Source organism: Entelurus aequoreus, linkage group LG27 (genome assembly GCF_033978785.1).
Source record: "Entelurus aequoreus isolate RoL-2023_Sb linkage group LG27, RoL_Eaeq_v1.1, whole genome shotgun sequence".
Classification (NCBI taxonomy): Eukaryota; Metazoa; Chordata; class Actinopteri; order Syngnathiformes; family Syngnathidae; genus Entelurus; species Entelurus aequoreus.
The window spans coordinates 27828719-27852039 of record NC_084757.1 but is presented as its reverse complement, the minus strand read 5'-3'; the positions used below and the strand labels follow the sequence as shown (position 1 = coordinate 27852039).

General features: G+C 38.4%; 1 protein-coding gene across 1 annotated transcript in view; it reads left to right on the top strand.

Moving 5' to 3' along the window:
* faf1 (Fas (TNFRSF6) associated factor 1) overlaps nucleotides 1–23321 on the top strand; it is a 223865-nt gene that overhangs the window by 78406 nt on the left and 122138 nt on the right. Inside the window, exon 8 of the mRNA XM_062038546.1 lies at nucleotides 19925–20011. Coding sequence (XP_061894530.1) covers nucleotides 19925–20011 — 87 coding nt within the window. The remainder of the gene's footprint in view (nucleotides 1–19924; nucleotides 20012–23321) is intronic.

The following is a 23321-nucleotide window of genomic DNA, read 5'->3' as shown; positions in this document are numbered from 1 at the left end:
GCGCTTGAATGTTTCCAGGCTCACCAATGCCTCTGTCAAGCAATACTTGACTGAAGAGCTCACCAGCAAACTGCAGGACCTGAAACCCTCTGGGAACGTCAAGGAGGACTGGGCTGCGTTTGGAGTCACCATCCACACTGCTGCTCTCAATGCAGTAGGACCTACAGCCCGCATACAACAGGACTGGTTTGATGAGAACGATGATCACATCAGAGATCTTCTCCAGGAGAAACATCGTATGGACAAAGCCCACCTCAGTGATCCAACATCCTCTCGAAAACAGTATGCCCTCAGGAACATCAAAGCAACCATCCAGCAAGAGCTGCGTCTGATGCAGGACGACTGGCTCTGCCGAAAATCTGACGAGATCCAGTCCTATGCAGACCAAAATGACAGCAATAAGTTCTACAGCACCCTCAAGGCCATCTACGGGCCCACAACATCAGGATCTCCCCCTCTCATCAGTGCTGATGGCAGCACACTGGTCACAGACAGAGAGAAGATCCTTGAGCGCTGGGCTGAACACTTCACGGTGTTCTCAACCGCCCCTCAGCCATTAATGACGAAGCCATTGCACGCCTTCCTCAAGTCCCAGTCAACACCTCCCCTGACAAACCACCAACGGAAGCTGAGGTCATCAAAGCCATTAGAGGACTTCCAAATGGCAAAGCACCTGGTGCTGATGCAATTCCAGCAGAAATCTACACAGCTGGTGGACCACCTCTGACCAAACAACTGGTAGACCTATTCTGCACCATGTGGAACCAAGGGAAGCTGCCACAGGAGTTCAAAGACGCCTCCATCGTCCATCTATACAAACGCAAGGGCAACAGGCAGTACTGCAACAACAACCGCAGCATTGCTCTGCTGTCTGTAGCAGGAAAGATCCTGACCAGACACGAAGACCCCCTACCGTAGAGTCAATGCGGATTCAGGCAGGGTTGGGTACAGTCGACATGATCTTTGCCGCTCGCCAACTCCAAGAGAAGTGCAGAGAAAAGAACGTCAGTCTATACTCTACCTTTGTAGATCTGACGAAAGCCTTCGACACTGTCAGCCGAGAGGGCCTCTGGAAGATAATGGCCAAGTTTGGCTGCTCTAACATTTTCATCAACATGGTCCGTGAATTCCATGATGGAATGCAGGCACGAGTCCAGGACAACGGAGCATCATCTGAGCCTTTCCATGTGGAAAACGGAGTCAAACAAGACTGTGTTCTGGCACCCACTCTGTTCAGCATGATGTTCTCAGCCATGCTGACAGATGCTTTCCGGTCTGGGGACATAGGGATAGACATGCGCTACCGCACTGATGGCAAGCTGTTCAATCTGCGAAGACTCCAGGCAAAGACGAAAGTACAGACCACCAAGGTTCGCGACTTCCTCTTTGCGGACGACTTTGCCCTGAATGCTTCCACCGAGCTCGAATGCAACTGAGCATGAACAACTTTGCCACACCATGCTCAGACTTTGGACTCACCATCAGTACAAAGAAACTGTTTTCTTTGTACTGATGGGGCTCCAGGAGCAGGTTGATGCATCACCTCTGTAGGTGATGCATCAACCTGCTCCTGGAGCCCCGTACACAGAGCCCCTCGTCAGCGTAAATGGTGAAGACCTCAAAGCTGCTGAAAAGATTGTCTACCTGGGTAGAACCTTGTCACACGTGGGCAACATCGACGAGGAGGTCATGCATAGGATAGCGCATGGAAGTGCTGCATTCGGCCGACTCCGCAGTTCTGTCTGGTAGCGCAGAGGGCTTAGCCTACGGACCAAACTTAAGGTCTACCGTGCTGTTGTCCTACCAGCGCTGCTATATGCTTGTGAGACCTGGACTGTATACAGCCGGCATGCTAAACAGCTTAACGCCTTCCACATGAAATTCCTCAGAAGGCTGCTCAACATCAGGTGGTAGGACAAGATCCCAGACACTGAGGTCCTCCACAGGGCTGAGATTGAGAGCATCTATGCCATCCTCAAGCGCTCCCAGCTGAGATGGGCTGGCCATGTCTGCCTGCCGCATGTCAGACGAACGCCTACCAAGAAGGCTCCTGTACGGTGAACTGCACCATAGAAAGCGCTCACGCGGCGGACAGCGAAAACGCTTTAAGGACACCCTTGCTTAAGGCTCGTCTAAAGTTTGCTGCGATCACATGGACAAAGATAAGACCTTCTGGAGGGAAGTTCTGTGGTCAGATTAAACAAAAATTAAGCTGTTTGGTCACAATACCCAGCAATATGTTTGGAGGAGAATAAGTGAGGCCTTTAATCCCAGGAACACCAATTCTACCGTCAAGCATGGGGGTGGTAGTATTATGCTCTGGACCTGTTTTGCTGCCAATGGAACTGGTGCTTTACAGAGAGTAAATGGGACAATGAAAAAGGAGGATTATCTCCAAATTCTTCAGGACAACCTAAAATCATCAGCCCGGAGGTTGGGTGTTGGGTGCAGTTGGGTGTTCCAACAGGACAATGACCCCAAACACACGTCAAAAGTGGTAAAGGAATGGCTAAATCAGACTAGAATTAAGGTTTTAGAAAGGCCTTCCCAAAGTCCTGACTTAAACTCCATTAAGAACATGTGGACAATGCTGAAGAAACAAATCCATGTCAGAAAACCAACAAATTTAGCTGAACTGCACCAATTTTGTCAAGAGGAGTGGTCAAAAATTCAACCAGAAGCTTGTGGATGGCTACCAAAAGCACCTAATTGCAGTGAAACTTGCCAAGGACATCTAACCAAATATTAACATTGCTGTATGTATGCTTTTGACCCAGCAGATTTGGTCACATTTTCAGTAGTCCCATAATAAATTCATAAAAGAACCAAACTTAATGAATGTTTTTGTGACAAACAAGTATGTGCTCCAATCACTCTTATCACAAAAAATAACATAACCAGAGGTGAGGGAATAGTTAATTATATCAGTCATCAGTGGGGTTGATGGACGTGAGGCAATCTTTTACAAGTGATGTGGGGATAGGATCAAGTGCACAAGGGGAGTTTTTGGATTTATTTATGAGATTAACTACAAACCCTGTTTCCGTATGAGTTGGGAAATTGTGTTAGATGTAAATATAAACGGAATACAATGATTTGCAAATCATTTTCAACCCATATTCAGTTGAATATGCTACAAAAACAACATATTTGATGTTCAAACTGATAAACTTTTTTTTGCAAATAATCATTAACTTTAGAATTTGATGCCAGCAACACGTGACAAAGAAGTTGGGAAAGGTGGCAATAAATACTGATAAAGTTGAGGAATGCTCATCAAACACTTATTTGGAACATCCCACAGGTGAACAGGCAAATTGGGAACAGGTGGGTGCCATGATTGGGTATAAAAGTAGATTCCATGAAATGCTCAGTCATTCACAAACAAGGATGGGGCGAGGGTCACCACTTTGTCAACAAATGTGTGAGCAAATTGTCTAACAGATTAAGAAAAACCTTTCTCAACCAGCTATTGCAAGGAATTTAGGGATTTCACCATCTACGGTCCGTAATATCATCAAAGGGTTCAGACAATCTGGAGAAATCATTGCATGTAAGCAGCTAAGCCCGTGACCTTCGATCCCTCAGGCTGTACTGCATCAACAAGCGACATCAGTTTGTAAAGGATATCACCACATGGGCTCAGGAACACTTCAGAAACCCACTGTCAGTAACTACAGTTGGTCGCTACATCTGTAAGTGCAAGTTAAAACTCTCCTATGCAAGGCGAAAACCGTTTATCAACAACACCCAGAAACGCTGTCGGCTTTGCTGGGTTTTGGAGCAACATATGTTGCCATCCAAGCAACGTTACCATGGACGCCCCTGCTTATTTCAGCAAGACAATGCCAAGCCACGTGTTACATCAACGTGGCTTCATAGTAAAATAGTGCGGGTACTAGACTGGCCTGCCTGTAGTCCAGACCTGTCTCCCATTGAAAATGTGTGGCGCATTATGAAGCCTAAAATACCACAACGGAGACCCCCAAACTGTTGAACAACTTAAGCTGTACATCAAGCAAGAATGGAAAAGAATTCCACCAGAGGAGCTTAAAAATTGTGACTCCTCAGTTCCCAAACGTTTACTGAGTGTTGTTAACAGGAAAGGCCATGTAACACAGTGGTGAACATGCCCTTTCCCAACTACTTTGGCACGTGTTGCAGCCATGTAATTCTAAGTTAATTATTATTTGCAAAAAAAAAATAAAGTTTATGAGTTTGAACATCAAATATCTTGTCTTTGTAGTGCATTCAATTGAATATGGGTTGAAAAGGATTTGCAAATCATTGTATTCCGTTTATATTTACATCTCACACAATTTAAATGATAATAAATGATAAATGGGTTGTACTTGTATAGCGCTTTTCTACCTTCAAGGTACTCAAAGCGCTTTGACAGTATTTCCACATTTACCCATTCACACACACATTCACACACTGATGGCGGGAGCTGCCATGCAAGGCGCTAACCAGCAGCCATCAGAGGCAAAGGGTGAAGTGTCTTGCCCAAGGACACAACGGACGTGTCTAGGAAGGTAGAAGGTGGGAATTGAACCCCAGTAACCAGCAACACTCCGATTGCTGGCACAGCCACTCTACCAACTTCGCCACGCCGAAAACGGGGTTTGTATATCAGATTGGGACATCAGTAGGAAATGTGCTAGAGGCTGAGAGATAAGTACAGGTGGACCAGATTATATATCATTAAGGGTAATGGTGGGGGTCAAAGTGCTGTAGATGGTTTTGGTTTTGAATTGAAAGAATGACAGGACTGAGTTATATTTTTCAGTGCTGAAGGTCGACGTTGAGTTGTCGATAGCTTCGAGGTACTGAACCGCGGCTTGGAGGAGTTAGAATGATTGAGATTGTGTTGAGGGAAGTTTTATATTATTGAATGAAGTCCGTATATGCTTGCTGGCGAACAGTGAGGTGAGTTTTCCGGTAGAGTCTTTCAAGTTGTCTTCTGTGGATTTTCATTTTACGCACCGCAGCAGTGTACCGAGGGGCTGAGTGAATGAAGGAGGCGGTTTTGGATTTTAAGGGGGTCAGGAAGTCAATGCAGGTGGACAGTGTTTGATTGTAGTAAATGATGAGATCAGATGGGTTATTCGGCTCACGGGGAGGAGATGCTGATAAAATTTAATTGAGTTGGGTAGAGAGGGCAGTTGAGGCGATGGATTTGGAAATCCTGAAAGTTTTTATTTTTTTAGCTTTGGAGATCTGGATAGGTACTGTATATAGATGTCCATGGTGATCAAAGATGAAAAGGTTGTGGCTAAAGAGTTGCTAGAGGGCAGTTCAGAGGAGCCGACTAGATCTATGATGTGTAGGGATGATGTTTGATAAGAAATTATCGAGTTCGAGCCCATTATCGAATCCTCTTATCGAACCAATTCCTTATCGATTCTCTTATCGAATCCAGATAGGTTGTTGTATATGGAAAAAAACACAAAATATTTGGTTTAACAAAAGCTCACTTTTATTTTATAAGAAAAAAATTAAATAAACAAATAAATATTGACTGTTACCCCCCTAAAAAAATAAAATTAAAAAAATAAATATTGACTGTTGTTACCCAAAGTATATTAAGTGGGATTTTTCAGAAAAACAAATATATACAGTAACACAAAAACAACCTGTCTCTGTGATCACTATAGGTGTATAAATAATAATATAGTGTTGAATAAAATCAGTCCCCTGGGCACAAAACTGAAAATAATACAGCTCTCCAAAAAGTGCACTTCTGCTGCTATTGGAACATACCAACTACACACACTATGACAATAAGAACGCCACAGTCATCAATCAACAATTCTTCTTCCAAAAAATTAGCATGTCTGCTTTTTCAGGATCAAGTCTGACCCGCTCTTAGCTAATCGTGTCGCCTACGGTGGAAAAAACACTTTCACTTGGCGTGGAACTAGCTTGCACACACAGATAGGTTTGATGACATCCTCCTCCAGTCTGTATCTAAACCTTCTGGGGTCCATCAGTGTGGCCTCCTCCAGGAATGACTGCACGTCCTTGTCCTGGAGGGAAAATGAGGGATAGACACAGCATAGAATTAGGGGGAAATTAGCTGAATGTGAAGACTAGGGTGTCTGTTATTAAGTCTTTAGCATTAATATGTGGAATTAAATGATGGAATGGACTAAGTAATGAAGTTAAACATTGTACTGATATGGATCCACTTAAGAGGTTGTTCAAATTAATAGTGCTTTCAAAGTACAAAGAAGAATTATGATAAATACTTTCAACCTTATTGAAAATAAGATATTCTTCATCTCAGTATATTAATAATGACTGAATTAATTAATTACATATTACAAAACTGTTGTATATACTAATTCATAGACGTTATTTTATTATAAAAAGGTCTTTAAATGATGTATATATTTGTAAACGCTCTAAAGTGGGAAATGGTAGGATTAAATAAGCTTTACTTCTTCCTACTCCTTTTCGGACATGATGTAAAGTGAAATGATATGAAACTGTGATGTGTTACGCCAGGGGTGCCCATTACGTCGGGCGTGTCAGTCGATCGTCAGCCAGGCATTAAAAAAATAGTCCTAAAAATGAGCGATCATAAATCTTCACTGTGACGTCACTTTCGTCACTTGATTGACATTCACGGCACCCGAGGGTCTTCTGAGATGACGCTGGCTGCTGGCAGCTCATTATTAAGAAACAAATACCGACAGGAAGGCGTACCTGTCGTCAAAACTCCAAAGACCGACTGCACAGTTGCACAATAAAAGCGCTGCTTCATCCTGCCAGCGCTAACAAAATAAGAGTCTTAGAAAGCTGGTGTGCACAAGCTAGCAAGCTACGGAGTTTGCCGCCAATGTATTTCTTGTAAAGTGTATACAAAGGAGTACGGAAGCTGGACAAATAAGATGCCAAAAACCAACCACTTTTATCATCATCATCATCATCATCATCATTTCTTTTTATTCCTTTCATGAAAATGCATATATACAAGCCATGTACAGTTGACACTTTCATTGTTTTTTGTTTGTTATACATTTCCATGATCAGAAAGGAGCAGATGGAAGAATACTATTCTTAAATGTATCTGCCCCCTTTTTAACACAAATTATTTAGATGACTTTATCACTGTTCCCTCCACCAGCACCCGAACTCCAAAATACTTTTAATTTTCGTTTAAGCATTTTCAAAATGACACGTTCCAATCAAAATCAAAAAGCAGTTTGATATAATTCCAGTTGTCTCTTTTTGTAACTCTTTTTAAATTCAAAGATATTCTTGCAACTTTTTAAGTCTTTGTCTAGAGAATTCCATGCTTTCACACCAGCAACAGACAAGCACATTTGCTTCAAATTTGTTCGCACTCTTGGATGTTTAAAATCATACGGCCTTCTGTGGTTCTCATCTTCCGACGTGAACACAAATAACTTTTGTAAGTCCTTTGGAAGAACTTTATTTCTAGCTTTGAACATCACTAATAGAGTATGCAATTCTACAATGTCTTTTAGTTTTAATAATCCTGACCTAATGAAGAGTGGATTTGTGTGGTCTCTATATCCTACTGTAAAAATGATACGAATTGCTCTTTTCTGTGAAAGAAATAAAGGCATTATGTTGCTGTGATATGTATTTCCCCATATTTCTGCACAATAATTGAAATAAGGTAGAATAATTGAGCAATATAACATTCTCATTGTATTATACGGGAAACTATTTAACCTTGTTCAAAATAAATACACTTTTGATAGCTTATTTTTCACATGCAATATTTGAGCTTTTCATGTCATATGAGCTTTTCATGTCAACTTTTCATCTAAGATGACCCCAAGAAATCTGATTTCAGACACCTACATTTTCACATTGTTTATGGATAAACTAACTTCTATCTTTCTTTTATTACTGAATACCATAAATGTAGTCTTTTCCAAGTTTAAAGATAATTTATTTACATCAAACCACAATATTAGTTTAACCATTTGCTCTTCAATATTATCGGCTAAGATTTTCAAGTCATCTCCTGAACAGTATAAATTTGTATCGTCTGCGAATAATACGTACTGTAAAATTTTCGAAACCTCAAAAATATCATTTATATATAAAATGAAAAGTTTGGGTCCTAAAATCAAACCTTGTGGAATTCCACATTCAATATTCATACATTCTGATCTATAATCATCAATCTCAACATATTGCTGTCGTTGTTGTAAATAGCTGGTTAACCAGTCCAGTGCAACACCTCTAACTCCATAAGTATATAATTTAGAAATGAGAATTTGATGATCTATAGTGTCGAATGCCTTCTTTAAATCAAAGAACACTCCTATTGTGGATTTATTTTGATCAATTGCAGTTGTAATATCTAAAATAATGTTCATGATGGCCAAGCTCGTAGACCTATTTGATCGAAATCCATACTGACTTTCATTTAATCATTTATGTTTTTCAATAAAGCAGTCTAATTTATTAACAAACTGTTTTTCAAGCACTTTTGAAAATTGAGATAGGAAAGATACTGGTCTATAATTACCAAATGTATGTTTATCTCCAGTTTTAAATAAAGGTATGACCTTAGCTGTTTTCATACTGTCTGGGAAAACTCCTACTTTAAAAGAACAGTTAATTATATAATGTAATGGTTTAATGATGCAATCATTGGTGTTTTTTATTATTTTCATGTCAATACCCTCATTGTCTGTTGAGGTCTTGTTTTTTAGTTTATAAACCACAGATAATGTTTCATTTTCAGTCACTTCACTAAGAAACATTGACTGCATAACCCTATTTTCCCTTTTCCAGACACCCCCTGATTGATCATTAGCTCTTGGTATTTTGTTTGCTAAGCTAGGTCCTACATTTACAAAGAATTTATTTAATTCATTGACAATTTCATCTTTGTTTTCAATTAACATATTATCTTTTTTAAAATATTTAGGTAGTTCTGTTCGCCTTGTCCTAATCCCTATTGCTTTATTCAAAATATTCCATGTAGCCTTTGTTATTTTTATTTTCATGCAACATTCTTTTGTAATATTCCCTTTTTGCTTGTCTCAATATATTGGTCAACTTGTTTTTGTAGTTCTTATAGCGTTTTTCAGCATTCTCTGTTCTTGATTTGATAAACTCCTTATAAAGTCTATTTTTCTTTTTACATGCATTTTTCAAACTGTTTATCATCCAAGGTGCATTATTTTGCCTTTGTTTAGATCTGCATGGAACCTCAGGACAATGCTTGTTATACAGAGTAATATAACGTTTAAGGAAAATAATCATAGGCAGTGTTTATATCGTCTGTGTACACTTCTTTTCACTCTTGTTTTAATAGGTCATTCCTGAAGTTGTTAATATGATTGACACTTCTTTTCCTCTTAAGTATTTGATGATATGTTATTTTAGGGAATTGATAGTCAAATATTGCAAATATAGGCAGATGATCACTTATGTCATTTATCACTAACCCAGTAGTGATGTGAATCCCTAAAACATTTGTAAAGATATTGTCTATTAAGGTTGCACTAGTTGTGGTTATTCTGCTAGGCTTTGTATTTAATGGGTACAGCCCTTTTTCATATAATATCTCTAAAAAATCTGATGTCTGTTTATGTGAATCTACCTTTAGAAGATCAATATTATAATCTCCACAAATTACGATAGTCCTATTTTTATTTAGACCATTAATCATTTCCTCTATATTATCCATGAAGGTTTCCACTTTTGATCCTGGTTTTCTATATACACATGCAACAACAATGTTTCTGTTTTGTTCTAATTCTATCTCAACAGCTACACACTCCATTAAATAATTTATGGCCATTGTCATACATTTAACTGGTCTGCATTTTAGTTCATTATATATATAGAGGGCCACCCCTCCTCCAGTCCTATTGTCTCTGCTAGTGACATACAGATCATAGTCCTTTAATTTCAAATCAACCTCCTTGCCTTTCTTTATCCATGTTTCAGATAAAGCAATTACCTTAAATCTACCTTTAAGTGACTCCAAAACATTTTTGATTTTAGAAAAGTGTTTTGGTAAACTTCTACAATTAAAATAAATCAAAGAAAATGTATTTTCTATGCCTACGTCATCAAGTTGCTCCTCAGTATAATACTGGCAAGAATCCTTGATATGCTTAAATATATGAGTCTCTGGATCCACTTCATTATCAAAATCAAATGTGCCTTTGAAGTCTCTGGATGAGTCTAGATGAGTCTCTGGATCCACTTCATTCTCAAAATCAAATGTGCCACTTTCTGTATAATCAACACTTGAAAGGGCTTCAGTCGTGAAAGAAAGAGTCATGAGTTCCTTACAGAAGATCCAATAATCAAGCAAAAAAGAAGAAAAAGAAATATGCACTCACTATTTTCATTTGTACTGATCCAGGTCTTTCAATGTTCTCATCACAATCACTTTGGCTTGTTCTGGTGGTCCGTTTGTCCGGATGAAAACTTTTCCATTCCTGCTCCAGGTCGATTGGATTTTATTTTGCTTTTTGAGGATCCGGCCTGTCCAAGCAATTTCAGCATTTTTCTTTGTCAGGTGCTCATTTAGATAAACTCCAGTGCCTTTAAGTTTTTTAGCTGCCTTTAGAATTTCCACCTTGTGCTTTCTATTTGCAAACTTGATGATGACTTTAGGCTTGTTGTTTTTTTTGTCCTTACTTGGAAGAATGTGACATGCTGATATGTACTGACTCTCCAGAGGAGTATGTTTACTCTTCATGAAGCGTACCACTTGTTCCTCCAAGGTGTCAAGCTCCTCAGATGGTGCATCCTCACCATGCTGGTCATCAGGTGGGCCAGCAACCCGGGCATAACTCCGATGCCTGGTCTCCAGGCCAGTGACCACAAGGTCATCAGCTCTGGAATACTGTTCCAAGTCATCCACCCTTTGTTCTAGGAGCTCAATCCGTTCATTCTTGTGTTGGATGATAGCCTTAGCTGCCTGATTTCCTCCATGAGGCCTGTCAGTTTCCTCTGTTGTTCCACCACTTCACTGATTTCCCTTGACATAAAGTTTAGGGAATCTTTAATTCCCGCCATTTCAGCTGCTAACTTTGCATTGGTAGTCATTGTTCTTCGAGCAATCTTGACTCTTGTTGGATGTCAGTGCATTTAGATGATTTCAGTCGATTTCATTAGGCCTTTCAGCAGAGAGAAACAGTTGCAGCCATCTTGCTCAAAAGCCATCTTGTCCAATACCACTTTCATGTGGTATTGGACAGAAAGGAGGACTTTTTTTTCCTTCATTTGAAAATGCGGACGTTATCAGCACCACTGTCTGATTCCTATCAATGCAAGTCATCAGAATCGGGTAATATACCAACTTATATTCTTGTCTTCATGAAAGAAAGGAATCTATATGTGTTAAACATGCTTGTATTATCATTAAACACCTTTAACTTATTAACAAAATTAACTATATGTGTTAAACATGCTTGCATTATCTTTAAACACCTTTAACTTGTTAACAATATTAACTATATGTGTTAAACATGCTTGTATTATCTTTAAACACCTTTAACTTGTTAACAATATTAACTATATGTGTTAAACATGCTGGTATTATCTTTAAACACCTTTAACTTGTTAACAATATTAACTATATGTGTTAAACATGCTTGTATTATCTTTAAACACCTTTAACTTGTTAACAATATTAACTATGTGTTAAACATGCTTGTATTGTCTTTAAACACCTTTAACTTGTTAACAATATTAACTATATGTGTTAAACATGCTTGTATTATCTTTAAACAATATTAACTATATGTGTTAAACATGCTTGTATTATCATTAAACACCTTTAACTTGTTAACAATATTAACTATGTGTTAAACATGCTTGCATTATCTTTAAACACTTTTAACTTGTTAACAATATTAACTACATGTATTAAACATGATTGTATTATCATTAAACACCTTTAATTTATCTTTCATAAATAAGTAAATATAAATTATATATATGAATGAGGTAGATCCCTACGACTTGATCAATTGAAAAGTAGCTCGCCTGCAGAAAAAGTGTGGGCACCCCTGTGTTACACTAAGTGTGTTCATGTACAAAATAAACTAAAGAAAGAAAGCACTAGTTTATTAGACAGACCTGCAAACTCTGGAGTGGTGTAGGCTACAAGATAACGTTAACGTTATGAGACACATACAAAAAGGCTAATGTTAACGTTACCGTTAGCCACTGACTATGCTTAGGTAACGTTAGTCTAGCTAACATTACTGCAGTCCTGGTTGACATAAGCGGTAACCTTATTTTAGCCTAAAGGCTACAAGTGAGCAAATAAGGAAATTAACCGGCAACAGTTAACGTTAGTTACTCACCGGCACTGAAGCAGAGGAAGAGGGGCTTGCTTCGTCATCTCTGTCGCTGCTTCTTCACGTGTCGAAGACACGCCACGGTTCTCGAACGTTCAGGTTATGTACGGCGTGAACATGTTTCAACATGCTTGTTGTACTTCCCCCCTTACATGAGAGCGAAGCCTGGCAATAATTGCATATTGCCGTTTCCTCGTCGTATTTTTTTGTAAATTGAAGCCATGCCTTGAGGCGTTTTTTCCGGTCCATTGTTGTTGCTGCTTTCTGTATCTGCCGCCGAATGACTGAGCTACGTCATTTCCTGTGCGTTCCACAGGGCATTTCCTGTGGGACGGGATTCGGTCCCAGGGATTCGAATAAAGAACCAACTCTTTTTCTTTACTATAGTGGCCTCGATAACGGGAACCGGTTCTGAAAAAGGACTTAAGAGTCCATGGAATCGGTTCTTTTCTTATCGAACAACCGGGAGAACCGGTTTCGAACATTATCCCTATCTATGAGTGTGGGTCAGAAAATTGACATGCTGAGTGCCATTGAATGAGTGTAGGAATTCAAGGTAACATTTGATGTTGTTGGCTTTGTACATGTAGAATTTGAAATCACCTTAAAGTAAAATGCATTGAGATATTGCACAGAGTTGGGTCAGGAGGTCAGAGAAGTCAAAAATGAAGGAAGGATTTGTTTTAGAAGGGCGGTAGATGATGGCGGTGACAATGCGGAAATAGGGCCAGAGAATTTCGAAGTGTGGGCACGACAGGAACAGAACGAGGAGATGGCCTGGGGGGACAGACAGATAGTACCACAGCAACCCTCTGTTTCTAAGGTGAGGCTGATTTTACAGTACAGCGGTAAAGATAAGTGTTACTTGTCAATCATCAGATGTTTGCACACTGTATTGTATGTTTGATTTGAAAATAAGCTCCTTTGTGTAAGGTCCATCACTGGTAAAAAAAAAAAAAAAGGACTTGTTCCAGAATAAATCAAAATTGTCAATAAAAGGGACCATAAAGGTCTTGCAGTTGGCCTGGAGCCACGTGTGGAGGCTGAGGAGTCTGCTAAAATTACGAGGTCCACGATTGAGGGTAAAAAGGGGCATGGAGAGGTAAATGGAGAGTCCAGTGCTTTTTAACGAGTTAAAAGAGGAGTTTGAAATTAGATTTTGCAATTTCAGATTGTTTGAGTCTTGTGTTATTTTAGCCAATGTGGATAATTGTCATCACGATTGCTGATGTGAGGGATAGTATAAAGTGTTAGAGCTTGTTCGCGATGTCAAGCACAGTGGTACCAGGATAACAGTGGTTAATTTGCAAATGTAATATTTCTGGTGCATTCGGGGTAAAAAGGGGCTTTGGTGCGGGTAGATGTTGTTTAACAATGGTGGGAGGTACGTTGCTTTCCAGCAGGTAGTGCTGATTTCCAAGGTTGCATACAGGAGGATGGGAATGAGGAGAGGGAGAGACTCTGGCACAGACAGATGCATGGGCACACCCTCAGGGGAAGGTAAGGAGGAGACGGTGTCCTAGGAAGCTGTGGACTTTGCCAAGATGGCTATTTCCTTGGGTTCAGGATGGTAAGAACCCTCAGAGCTTCTTGATGCACGTGTGTAGCCCTTTTCTTTCCTCACTAGCATCATTGTTAACACAGGCACACGGTGAAATGCTCTATTTCCTCAGAGAAGTAGCTTAAATCAACTGTTTTTAAACCAACTTTTTTTGACATAAACACAGAGACCACCTCCGCATTTTTTCCTGATCGGAAGTCTTGAGCCCCCCAGAAAAGCTGTAATCTATTAATTTGGAAAGCTAATTCAGGCAGGCATGGTTAAGCCGTGCGCACAGTAACACCGATGTGCGACATGAAGTAAAATGCTGGTAAATGTGATTTTTTGATGTGGCATTGTGCGCCACACAAGGTGTACATTATGGTGATTTAAGTTTTCATATTAAAATTATGTAGGTTTTAGTGTTTATGATGTGTTTTAAGAGCATAGAAAGTGTTCGTAAGTGTGTGTGAAAGCTGTGTGGAGGGCTTTTAGAGACTTTAAATTAAATATATTCATAAAAATAATTAAGGGAAATTTCTGGACTGTAACCGCCAAAATAATCGAGAGAACACAGTGCCTTATTATTTTCGTATATTTAGTTGTTCAATAAAAAAATGAATGCAATGAAAAAGTCCAAACTTCATAGTGTTTTTTTTCTATTTTTTTAACAAAAGTTATTGTTCTTGCACCCACCCACACACACGCGCACGTGTGTGCGAAATTCAGGAAGTGATTAATCACACACTCACGCTCCAAGCCCCGCCCCTAACTCCCCCTCCTTCCATTTCAAATCCCTGCCAGTAAGTTGAATGTGAAAAAAAGAGTTTTATTTTTCAGTTGAACATTTTACAATAGCAGTACTTGTTTTTAGTGTCAATACATTTACATCCATCCATTTTCTACCGTTTATTCCCTTTGGGGTGACGGGGGGCGCTGGAGCCTATCTCAGCTACAATCGGGCGGAAGGCGGGGTACACCCTGGACGAGTCGCCACCTCATCGCAGGGCCATTTACATCCATACATACATATTTTTTTCAAATACCAAAACAATTCTGTCTACATATTTTTAACCTGAAAAATTTTAAAAATCGAAGTGTGCCCACATTTTAGATTTTTCTTCAGCAAAGACGTAGCCTGTACATCGGAGCTGACTTTATATCATTGTACTTCATGCTGAAACATGAGCGACATCTAAAGTTAGCTAGCTTACCTTAGCAGGGCCCATTGCCCTGCTGGAACAATACTTTATGGAGGCCGTTACCTGACAAACAGTATGCAAAGAGATGGCTTGAAAAACATATATTTTTTAAACTATTTCAGAATTCAGTGACAAAAAAGAATCATGATTCAGGCTTAATTCACATTTTTTTCAACACCCCTATAAAGTACTGTAAATATCGAATTGTGATTCGGATGTGAAGCGATTTTTTTCCAGCACTTCTATAATTACTGTAAAATCTTTTACTGTGTTCTGTATTGCTTTTGCTATGTCAATGCTATTGTCATTGACTTTTGACAATTTGTGACTTTTATTTCAACTTGGTCAATTTATTTCTAAGTTATTATTCTATTTGTACTATAAAGATACGTAGAAGGGTTGTCACATAATTCTGTAAAAATAAAAAAGGCATTGATTTTGGAATTTTTATGTTTTCCTTTTTTAAGCACAGGGTTGGGCACTGTTTAAGCACCGACAATGTTTTAGAAGTACCCAATTGGCATAATATGTAAACAATATTGCTGTTCTCCAGACACAATGGGAAGTTCCTGATTGCTCACTGCCGCCAATACATGGCCTTGCTCCTCCGTGAGTGTGAAGCACTGATAATAATCAGGCAAGTAGCCTGTCTTGTAATGGTGCTAATTGACCAGATTAGTATAACTAGCATCTGAGCTTGATGGGAGTCGGCATGCCTCCCTGGTTTCCTGGCTCAGTTATTTACTCTTTCCTATTTTTCCTCCTCTCTTGTCATCTTCCTCTCCTCTTTTTATCAGCCAGATGGTTTTGATGGGCACCCACTGTGATCCTTAAGTGTTTCTACTGGGATTACAAACACTAGAGAGGGTTCCCCATGGTGTGTGTGTGTGTATTGGGGCGTGGGGGGACACACCACATCACACCACCCCACCCCACCCCACCATGGTCCCAGAAAGTTGGCTAAGGACTGTCAGCATGGTGGGGGTGCTGTAAAAAGCCATAGGGAACCAAGCTGCGACAATATGGCCTTTAACGGGCCTCTATGTTGTGGTCTTTTCCTTAAGCATGCTTGTCTTTTGGTGTGTTAAGGGATGTCTGGAGAGAAAATAAGGCCAAAACTTAAACCTGCATAGATCTAAACTCTGCGTACCCAATGTTTACTGTGCCCTTTTATACATGTATTCTTTAGCCCAGCATATTTACTTTTATGTTGCCATAATGATGAACTACATAATGTCACTGTGTCTGTAGGTAGCCAGTTAGAGTAGTAGTTAAACACACGTGAATAATAATAATCTATTGTTAAATTTATTACTAATTATTTATTAAAACATCAGCACAAGAATAAGTGTGGGTATATTAATCGAATCATTGATTCTTAATTCCGTAGATTGTGTCTCAACGAGTTAGTGGAATAACAATGTATCATCTATGAAACGGTATGTAAGCTACAGTTACTATGGAAGTTTGGTTTTGGGTAATTATCTATGTATGGATGATTGTGCTCGGTATAACATAGCATGGAAACAGCAATGCAGAATATTAAATAAAGATTATCCAGACCCATTATTTTACAATAACATTTATTCTATTATTAATTTTCTCCATAATAGATAAGGGCGCTGTAGTCAAAAATGCCCATCCCTTGTAAGAATGAGATGTTTCATTAATTTGTGCTTTTCTAAAACTTGAGTGCAACAATGAAGTAACAGCATATTCAGCCAGCCTGACTCCCCTTTCTCTTCATACTGTGTCCAGTCAAAAACACATATGGTCCTCACTACAGAACACCCTTCTCTTGCCTTCCCCCTTTTGTCTCCACTGAATACTAGTCGACTGTCCCTGCATGTGCATATCAATAGAGACAGTCCTGTCTTCTTGTTTGTCTTCGCACAAGGGCTCCGACTTTGCCTTGTGGCTCTTAGGAAACTGGCCTTTCCCCTCTTTTTTGTGCCTTCATTCTCTATGTCTCTCCCAGTCTTCCCTCTCTAACTTTTTTCTTCGAGATATCCACAGCACTGGGTTGGGTAGACTCTGATTGGCATTACTAGACAAGAGCGTGGGGGTAAGTAGCTGGCTAGTTTGTGAGCTAAGCTGTAGAGCAAATGTTTGCAATGGAACCAGAGGGTAGAATAGAGATGGCGGTCGGGACCTGAGTTGTCCGTGATCAGACCTGTTGTCCTGGGGATTTTCCTCCTCTACTGCCCCGCGGGGTTGGGCCTGGGGCCCATTCCTTGTTCGCAGCTGGGAGCCATATATGAACCAAAAGCTGACAGGGCTACAGGGCTGAAAAAAGGAAGGGTGGCTAAAATAAATGAATGAATGAAAGACATCTGGTGCCTCGGAGAGATGAAGAAAGCAATCACCGGGGAGAAAGCTTGTGACTGTTAAACGGAAACTCTTTGAATCGCTTCCAGCCAAGGATTACAGGCAGTTAACATTTCCAGTGATTGATTGGATCATTAATTTTGCTGTGACGCATTGCATTGTTGCTTAAGCCCCATTCTCTACCTTTGTTCTATACCTTTCTCTTGCTACACCTTTGAATTGTTATTAAAAAAAACTTCCCAAACTTAGTAATGTCTATGAAGCAAAAGTTTTAAGTGTATTTTATATAACTTACTTTATAATATATGTTTTAGCATGCAGCAACAGTTATATGATACTTTTATTTACAAGATCACAATGCTATTTTATAATTGCATTTGGACACATTTATTACAAAATTAATATTACATTTGTCATTGTGAAGTAGAAATCTAAAACAATGATTCTATTCATCATTTAGATTACTGTGTTGGCAGACAGGGGGCAGCATTACACAGTTTTGCTGCCATTTGTTTTCAGGTTTACAGGCACTGCAGAATATTTTTTCTTTGCACGTATTGTGTAGTCTTTTGTTTTAAAGGGGTGTCAGTGATTTGTAATTCTGTTTGTTAATTGTCATGGAGGGCAATTGTGAACCACTGGCTTGCAGGTGTGCCAAGGTCCACTGTGTTTATTCCTTCCTACTAAAAATCGGCTTGTCCTCTGCCAGGTTCCTTTCAATTTCTGTCTCCAATCTCGTCTATCTCCACCTCTCACCTCCACTCTCTACGCAGTGGGCATTCGTTTGTTGTTTCTCTCAGGCTGCTTTAACCTTTTGACTTTAGTCTCTTCATTACTAGTGTTTATGCCTCTTCTTTCCTCCCTTTAGCCCTCTTCTCATCGAGTGGCTAGGCGGTCAGTAAAATCCCTGTAGTCTTGCTGATCAAACATAGATATTACACTCTGTAATAACACTGGCCACCCGCACTGACCCCAGGACCGCCATCGTGGCCATGGCTCCTCATCATGAGAATAGGCTCGTATATATGTGTGTGGTGGGGGGTTTTATGACCACTGAACAATAGGTGAATTGTGCCACTCTTTTATTTGTGTTATTTTATTAGAGCCTTTTGTAATGTGAATTTTCCCTTAGGTGTCAATGCAAAATAATCATAAACATTTCAGACATAGAGCAGCATATATCGGGTTTATGATTAGATAAACACATACTTGAACATTTTTAAACTAATTATTATTGTGCTTTTGACGTCGCTCGGTTGCTAGAGCGGCCGTGCCAGCAACTTGGGGGTTCCAGATTCGATCACTGCTTCTGCTATCCTCGACACTGCCGTTGTGTCCTTGGGCAAGATTCTTTACCCACCTGCTCCCTGTGCCACTCACACAGGTTTAAATGTAACTTAGATAATGGGTTTCACTATGTAAATCACTAGAGAGTCACTAGAGAAAAGTGCTATATGAATGTAATTCACTTCACTTAATTTTGTTTGACAACATATTTCATGTATATTTTGTCTCATTACAGTGATTAGTATGCAATTGGTCACAATGTTGTGTAGGTCATGCCAGAGTCACTACAGAAATGCGCTGTATATATATAATTCACTTCACTTAGTTTTGCAACATTTTACATGTATATTTTGGCTCATTACAGTGAGCAGTATGCAATTGGTCACAATGTTGTGGAGGTCATGCCAAAATGTATGTTCCAAGTCTCCAAGTAGAAACGTTGCCCCATAGTGTCCATACCCCGTGTTTTTTAGCTGTGAGCCTGACATTGACTTTGAGGTTAGGTTTGTATTGTTCTTAAAGTTTCCACTTGCATGACCAGACGCTCAAGGATCAATCTCTCCTCAGTACATTTCACGAACATGGGATTGACCCTCTGGGTAGAGGATCTTCGTCTCACAATGGACAGTTTTCTTAGCATCAGTGTCCAGCCCTGCGGACCGTGAAATCTGTTGATCCCGCTAAACAAATGCTGCAGAATCCACGGGCCGCCGCCGCTCAGACGCCAACAGACTTTGATCACATTCGGCTGCCGCACATCAGGCTGGCGTGAGGGCTTTAAATCAACAAGGGCACTGGACAGAGCAGCGCAGTACCCTTTACGCCAGGTGCTGCTGGCTGCCAACTCTTTAAAAGCATGGAATGGTATTAAGTGATGTCGATACAGCATCAGCACATGAATAAAGGGAGAGAAATACTGTTCATTTCAGAACGTGGGGCTGTTGATACAGGGCATTAGTTGTGGCATCTGAGGAATGCCGACAAAAAAACATGTCCCCTTTTTTCTCCCATACAGCCCCTCTCCCTCTTTGATTCATCTCATTAAATCTCTGCCTCATTGCTTGTTTTTCCGCACACTTCAAAATTTGATGCAGCCATTTGTTGTACTCTCTATTTAATTGCTACCTTTTTTTACACAATTTAATTATTATTTTTTAAACCATTTTTTTCATTTTTCAAATGTAACCATTTCTTACCATATGTGTTGATAGACAGTAATAATGTTACCCTTCCTTTTCTGTTTGTAGGTGAAGAGGAACATTTCTGACCTAACCAACATCCCAGTCCGGTACCAACAGTGGGAAGGATGGCCTGCATCAGCATCTGATGACTGTGTAAGACGCAAACCCACACAGAGACACACGCACACACTCTCACATTAAAATGATACAATTTTGCCATGGCAACACAAAAAAGTATTTTTTCCAAGATATTGTTTTCTTACTGTTTTGGCCTTCATCTACATGTAAACTGCATTCCAGGCAAATAGATTTGACTGGAAGATAAGACTTTACAAATGAAGTACCTCACAAAAGTGAATGGATTGCTCACATTTTTTTAATATATTTTATCATACCCTTAATGAGACAACATTAATAGCACTTTCATATAATGTAAAACAGTCAGTGTACAGCCTGTTCCACAGTATACATTTACTCTACTGTCAAAATAACCAAACACACAGCCACTAATTTGTGAACAGTGGCAATAGAAAGGACTTAGTGAAAATATAAAACAAATACCTAGTGGTAGTGCACCACAATTTTAATGTTGTTGAAAATAAAAACACTTTTCTAAAAAACAAATATTGTATCAAAACAACCCAATGGACTGTACTGTAAAACTAAAGCAGCTTTATTAAGTAATATGTTAATAATGTACAGAATTTACTTTGAGAGCGAACTGTAGATAGATATCTATCTAAACATCTATACATGTACACGTACAGTACATACCTCTATACATACACAAGTGTAGTGTTATGTAAAAGTCTCTCGTATCATATCTAAATTTAAAAAATGGCTAAATCACTACACTACCATCAGACGAAAGTTACAGTAACTTATAGTTCAAATTTTTATTAAAAATCTCTGCCCTGTGACAGTGCGTGTGGGCACTGAGAAAAGTTTACCGAGCTGTTTTCACGTGATCAGCGATCCCAATGATTTAGGTCTGCATATTATTTAATACTGAATTGAAGAGGGAAGTTTGTTAAACATGCAGCAATGCAGTACAACCTGCGATAAAGCCCAATTTACGGGGGAAATTGACAATACGTTGTCATACGGACACGTGCATACTCACACAAACGCACACACACACACTGGCACACGCACGACGACACTTTTTCTTGTCGAGCTTGCGAGGATCATAACATAACTACGATGATTTGCACATAAATGAAATATATAGATTTACAATATTATAAGGATATGATCAGAGAAACTTCAGTTGGCTCAAGCATTATTTAAAGCAAGCTTTAGCTAACAGACTGAACAACTACACCTTACTTTTAACTGTTGCTTACAACCGCCCATCAGACTGTGACGACACTACAATATGAAATATAAACGATAAAACATTAAATATTAAGACTATGCATATTAGCTTTAGGTGTTGCTAACTAATAATAGCGATTTGGATGGTTAGTGTTAGCTGTCATTTAATGTATATTCTGTCATAACAACAACATGACTGCAAATTGTTTGTTGCTTCTCTTGGACTGCTTTTGTATGTGTGCACGCGCTCCCTGCGCGAGTGACCGCTGTGAACACCAATCATTTTATTTGGGCTGACAAACATTTTTACTGCACAAACTTAGTAATGGTGAAATGGTAATGGTTTCGACACAAATGTGTTCTGTTAAACCACTAATGGTAACACAAGTTAGCCAATGATGTTCTTATGTTTTGCTTTGAAAAAGTGAATTGTGAGTACGTTGCAAACAACCCCTTTAAAATACGGCAAACATGGGGATAATAAATTGCCTCTGCGCATGGGCATAGCACAGATCCAATGAATGGATGACTAAATTAATCGCCAACTATTTTTATAATCGATTTTAATCGATTAGTTGTTGCAGCTCTAATATATATATATATATATATTTTATATATATATATGTTTACATTTACATATACGCATTTATGTGTGTGTGTATATATATATATATATATATATATATATATATATATATATATATATATATATATATATATATATATATATATGTTTACATTTACATATACGCATTTATGTGTATATATATATGTGTGTGTATATGTATGGGTATATACTGTATTTTTGTATATGTATATATATATATATATATATATATATATATATATATATATATATATATATACACATTTATGTGTGTGTGTGTATATATATATATCTGCATATATATATATGTATATATATGCATATATATATATGTATATTTATATATATATATATATAAATATACATATATATATATACATATATATATGCATATATATATGTATATTTATGTATGTGTATATATACATATATATGTACCGTATTTTTCGGACTATAAGTCGCAGTTTTTTTCATAGTTTGGTCGGGGGTGCGACTTATACTCAGGAGCGACTTATGTGTGAAATTATTAACACATTACCGTAAAATATCAAACAATATTATTTAGCTCATTCACGTAAGAGACTAGACGTATAAGATTTCATCGGATTTAGCGATTAGGAGTGACAGATTGTTTGGTAAACGTATAGCATGTTCTATATGTTATAGTTATTTGAATGACTCTTACCATAATATGTTACGTTAACATACAAGGCACGTTCTCAGTTGGTTATTTATGCGTTATATAACGTACACTTACTCAGCCTGTTGTTCACTATTCTTTTTTTTTTTTTTAAATTGCCTTTCAAATGTCTATTCTTGGTGTTGGGTTTTATCAAATAAATTTCCCCCAAAAATGCGATTTATACTCCAGTGCGACTTATATATGTTTTTTTCCTTCTTTATTATGCATTTTCGGCCGGTGCGACTTATACTCTGGAGCGATTTATACTCCGAAAAATACGGTATGTATATATATATGTATACATACATGTATATATATATTTATGTATGTGTATATATATATATATATATATATATGTATATATATAAATATATATACAGTATATATATATATATATATATATATATATATATATATTATATGTGTATATATGTATACATATGTATACATACATGTATATATTTATGTATGTGTATATATTAGGGCGGCAACTAACGATTAATTTGATAATCGATTAATCTGTCGGCTATTACTTCGATTAATCGATTAATAATCGGATAAAATAGACAAACTACATTTTTATCCTTTCCAGTATTTTATTGGAAAAAACCAGCATACTGGCACCATGTTCTGGACATTGGGGGTGCAGCATACACCAATAATAACACAGAAATGTAAGTCATCAGCACTGAATCAGATATTGTACACGTTTCTGTTGTGAATAATAAACGATTCATTTTAGGCTGCCTCTAAATAATAGCATGAAATATTCCAGCACCTTCATTATGTTTAGTTATACTAAAGCGTCACTCAAATCTAAATATATTTATATAGCTTTATCGGCCCGGCTACATTGA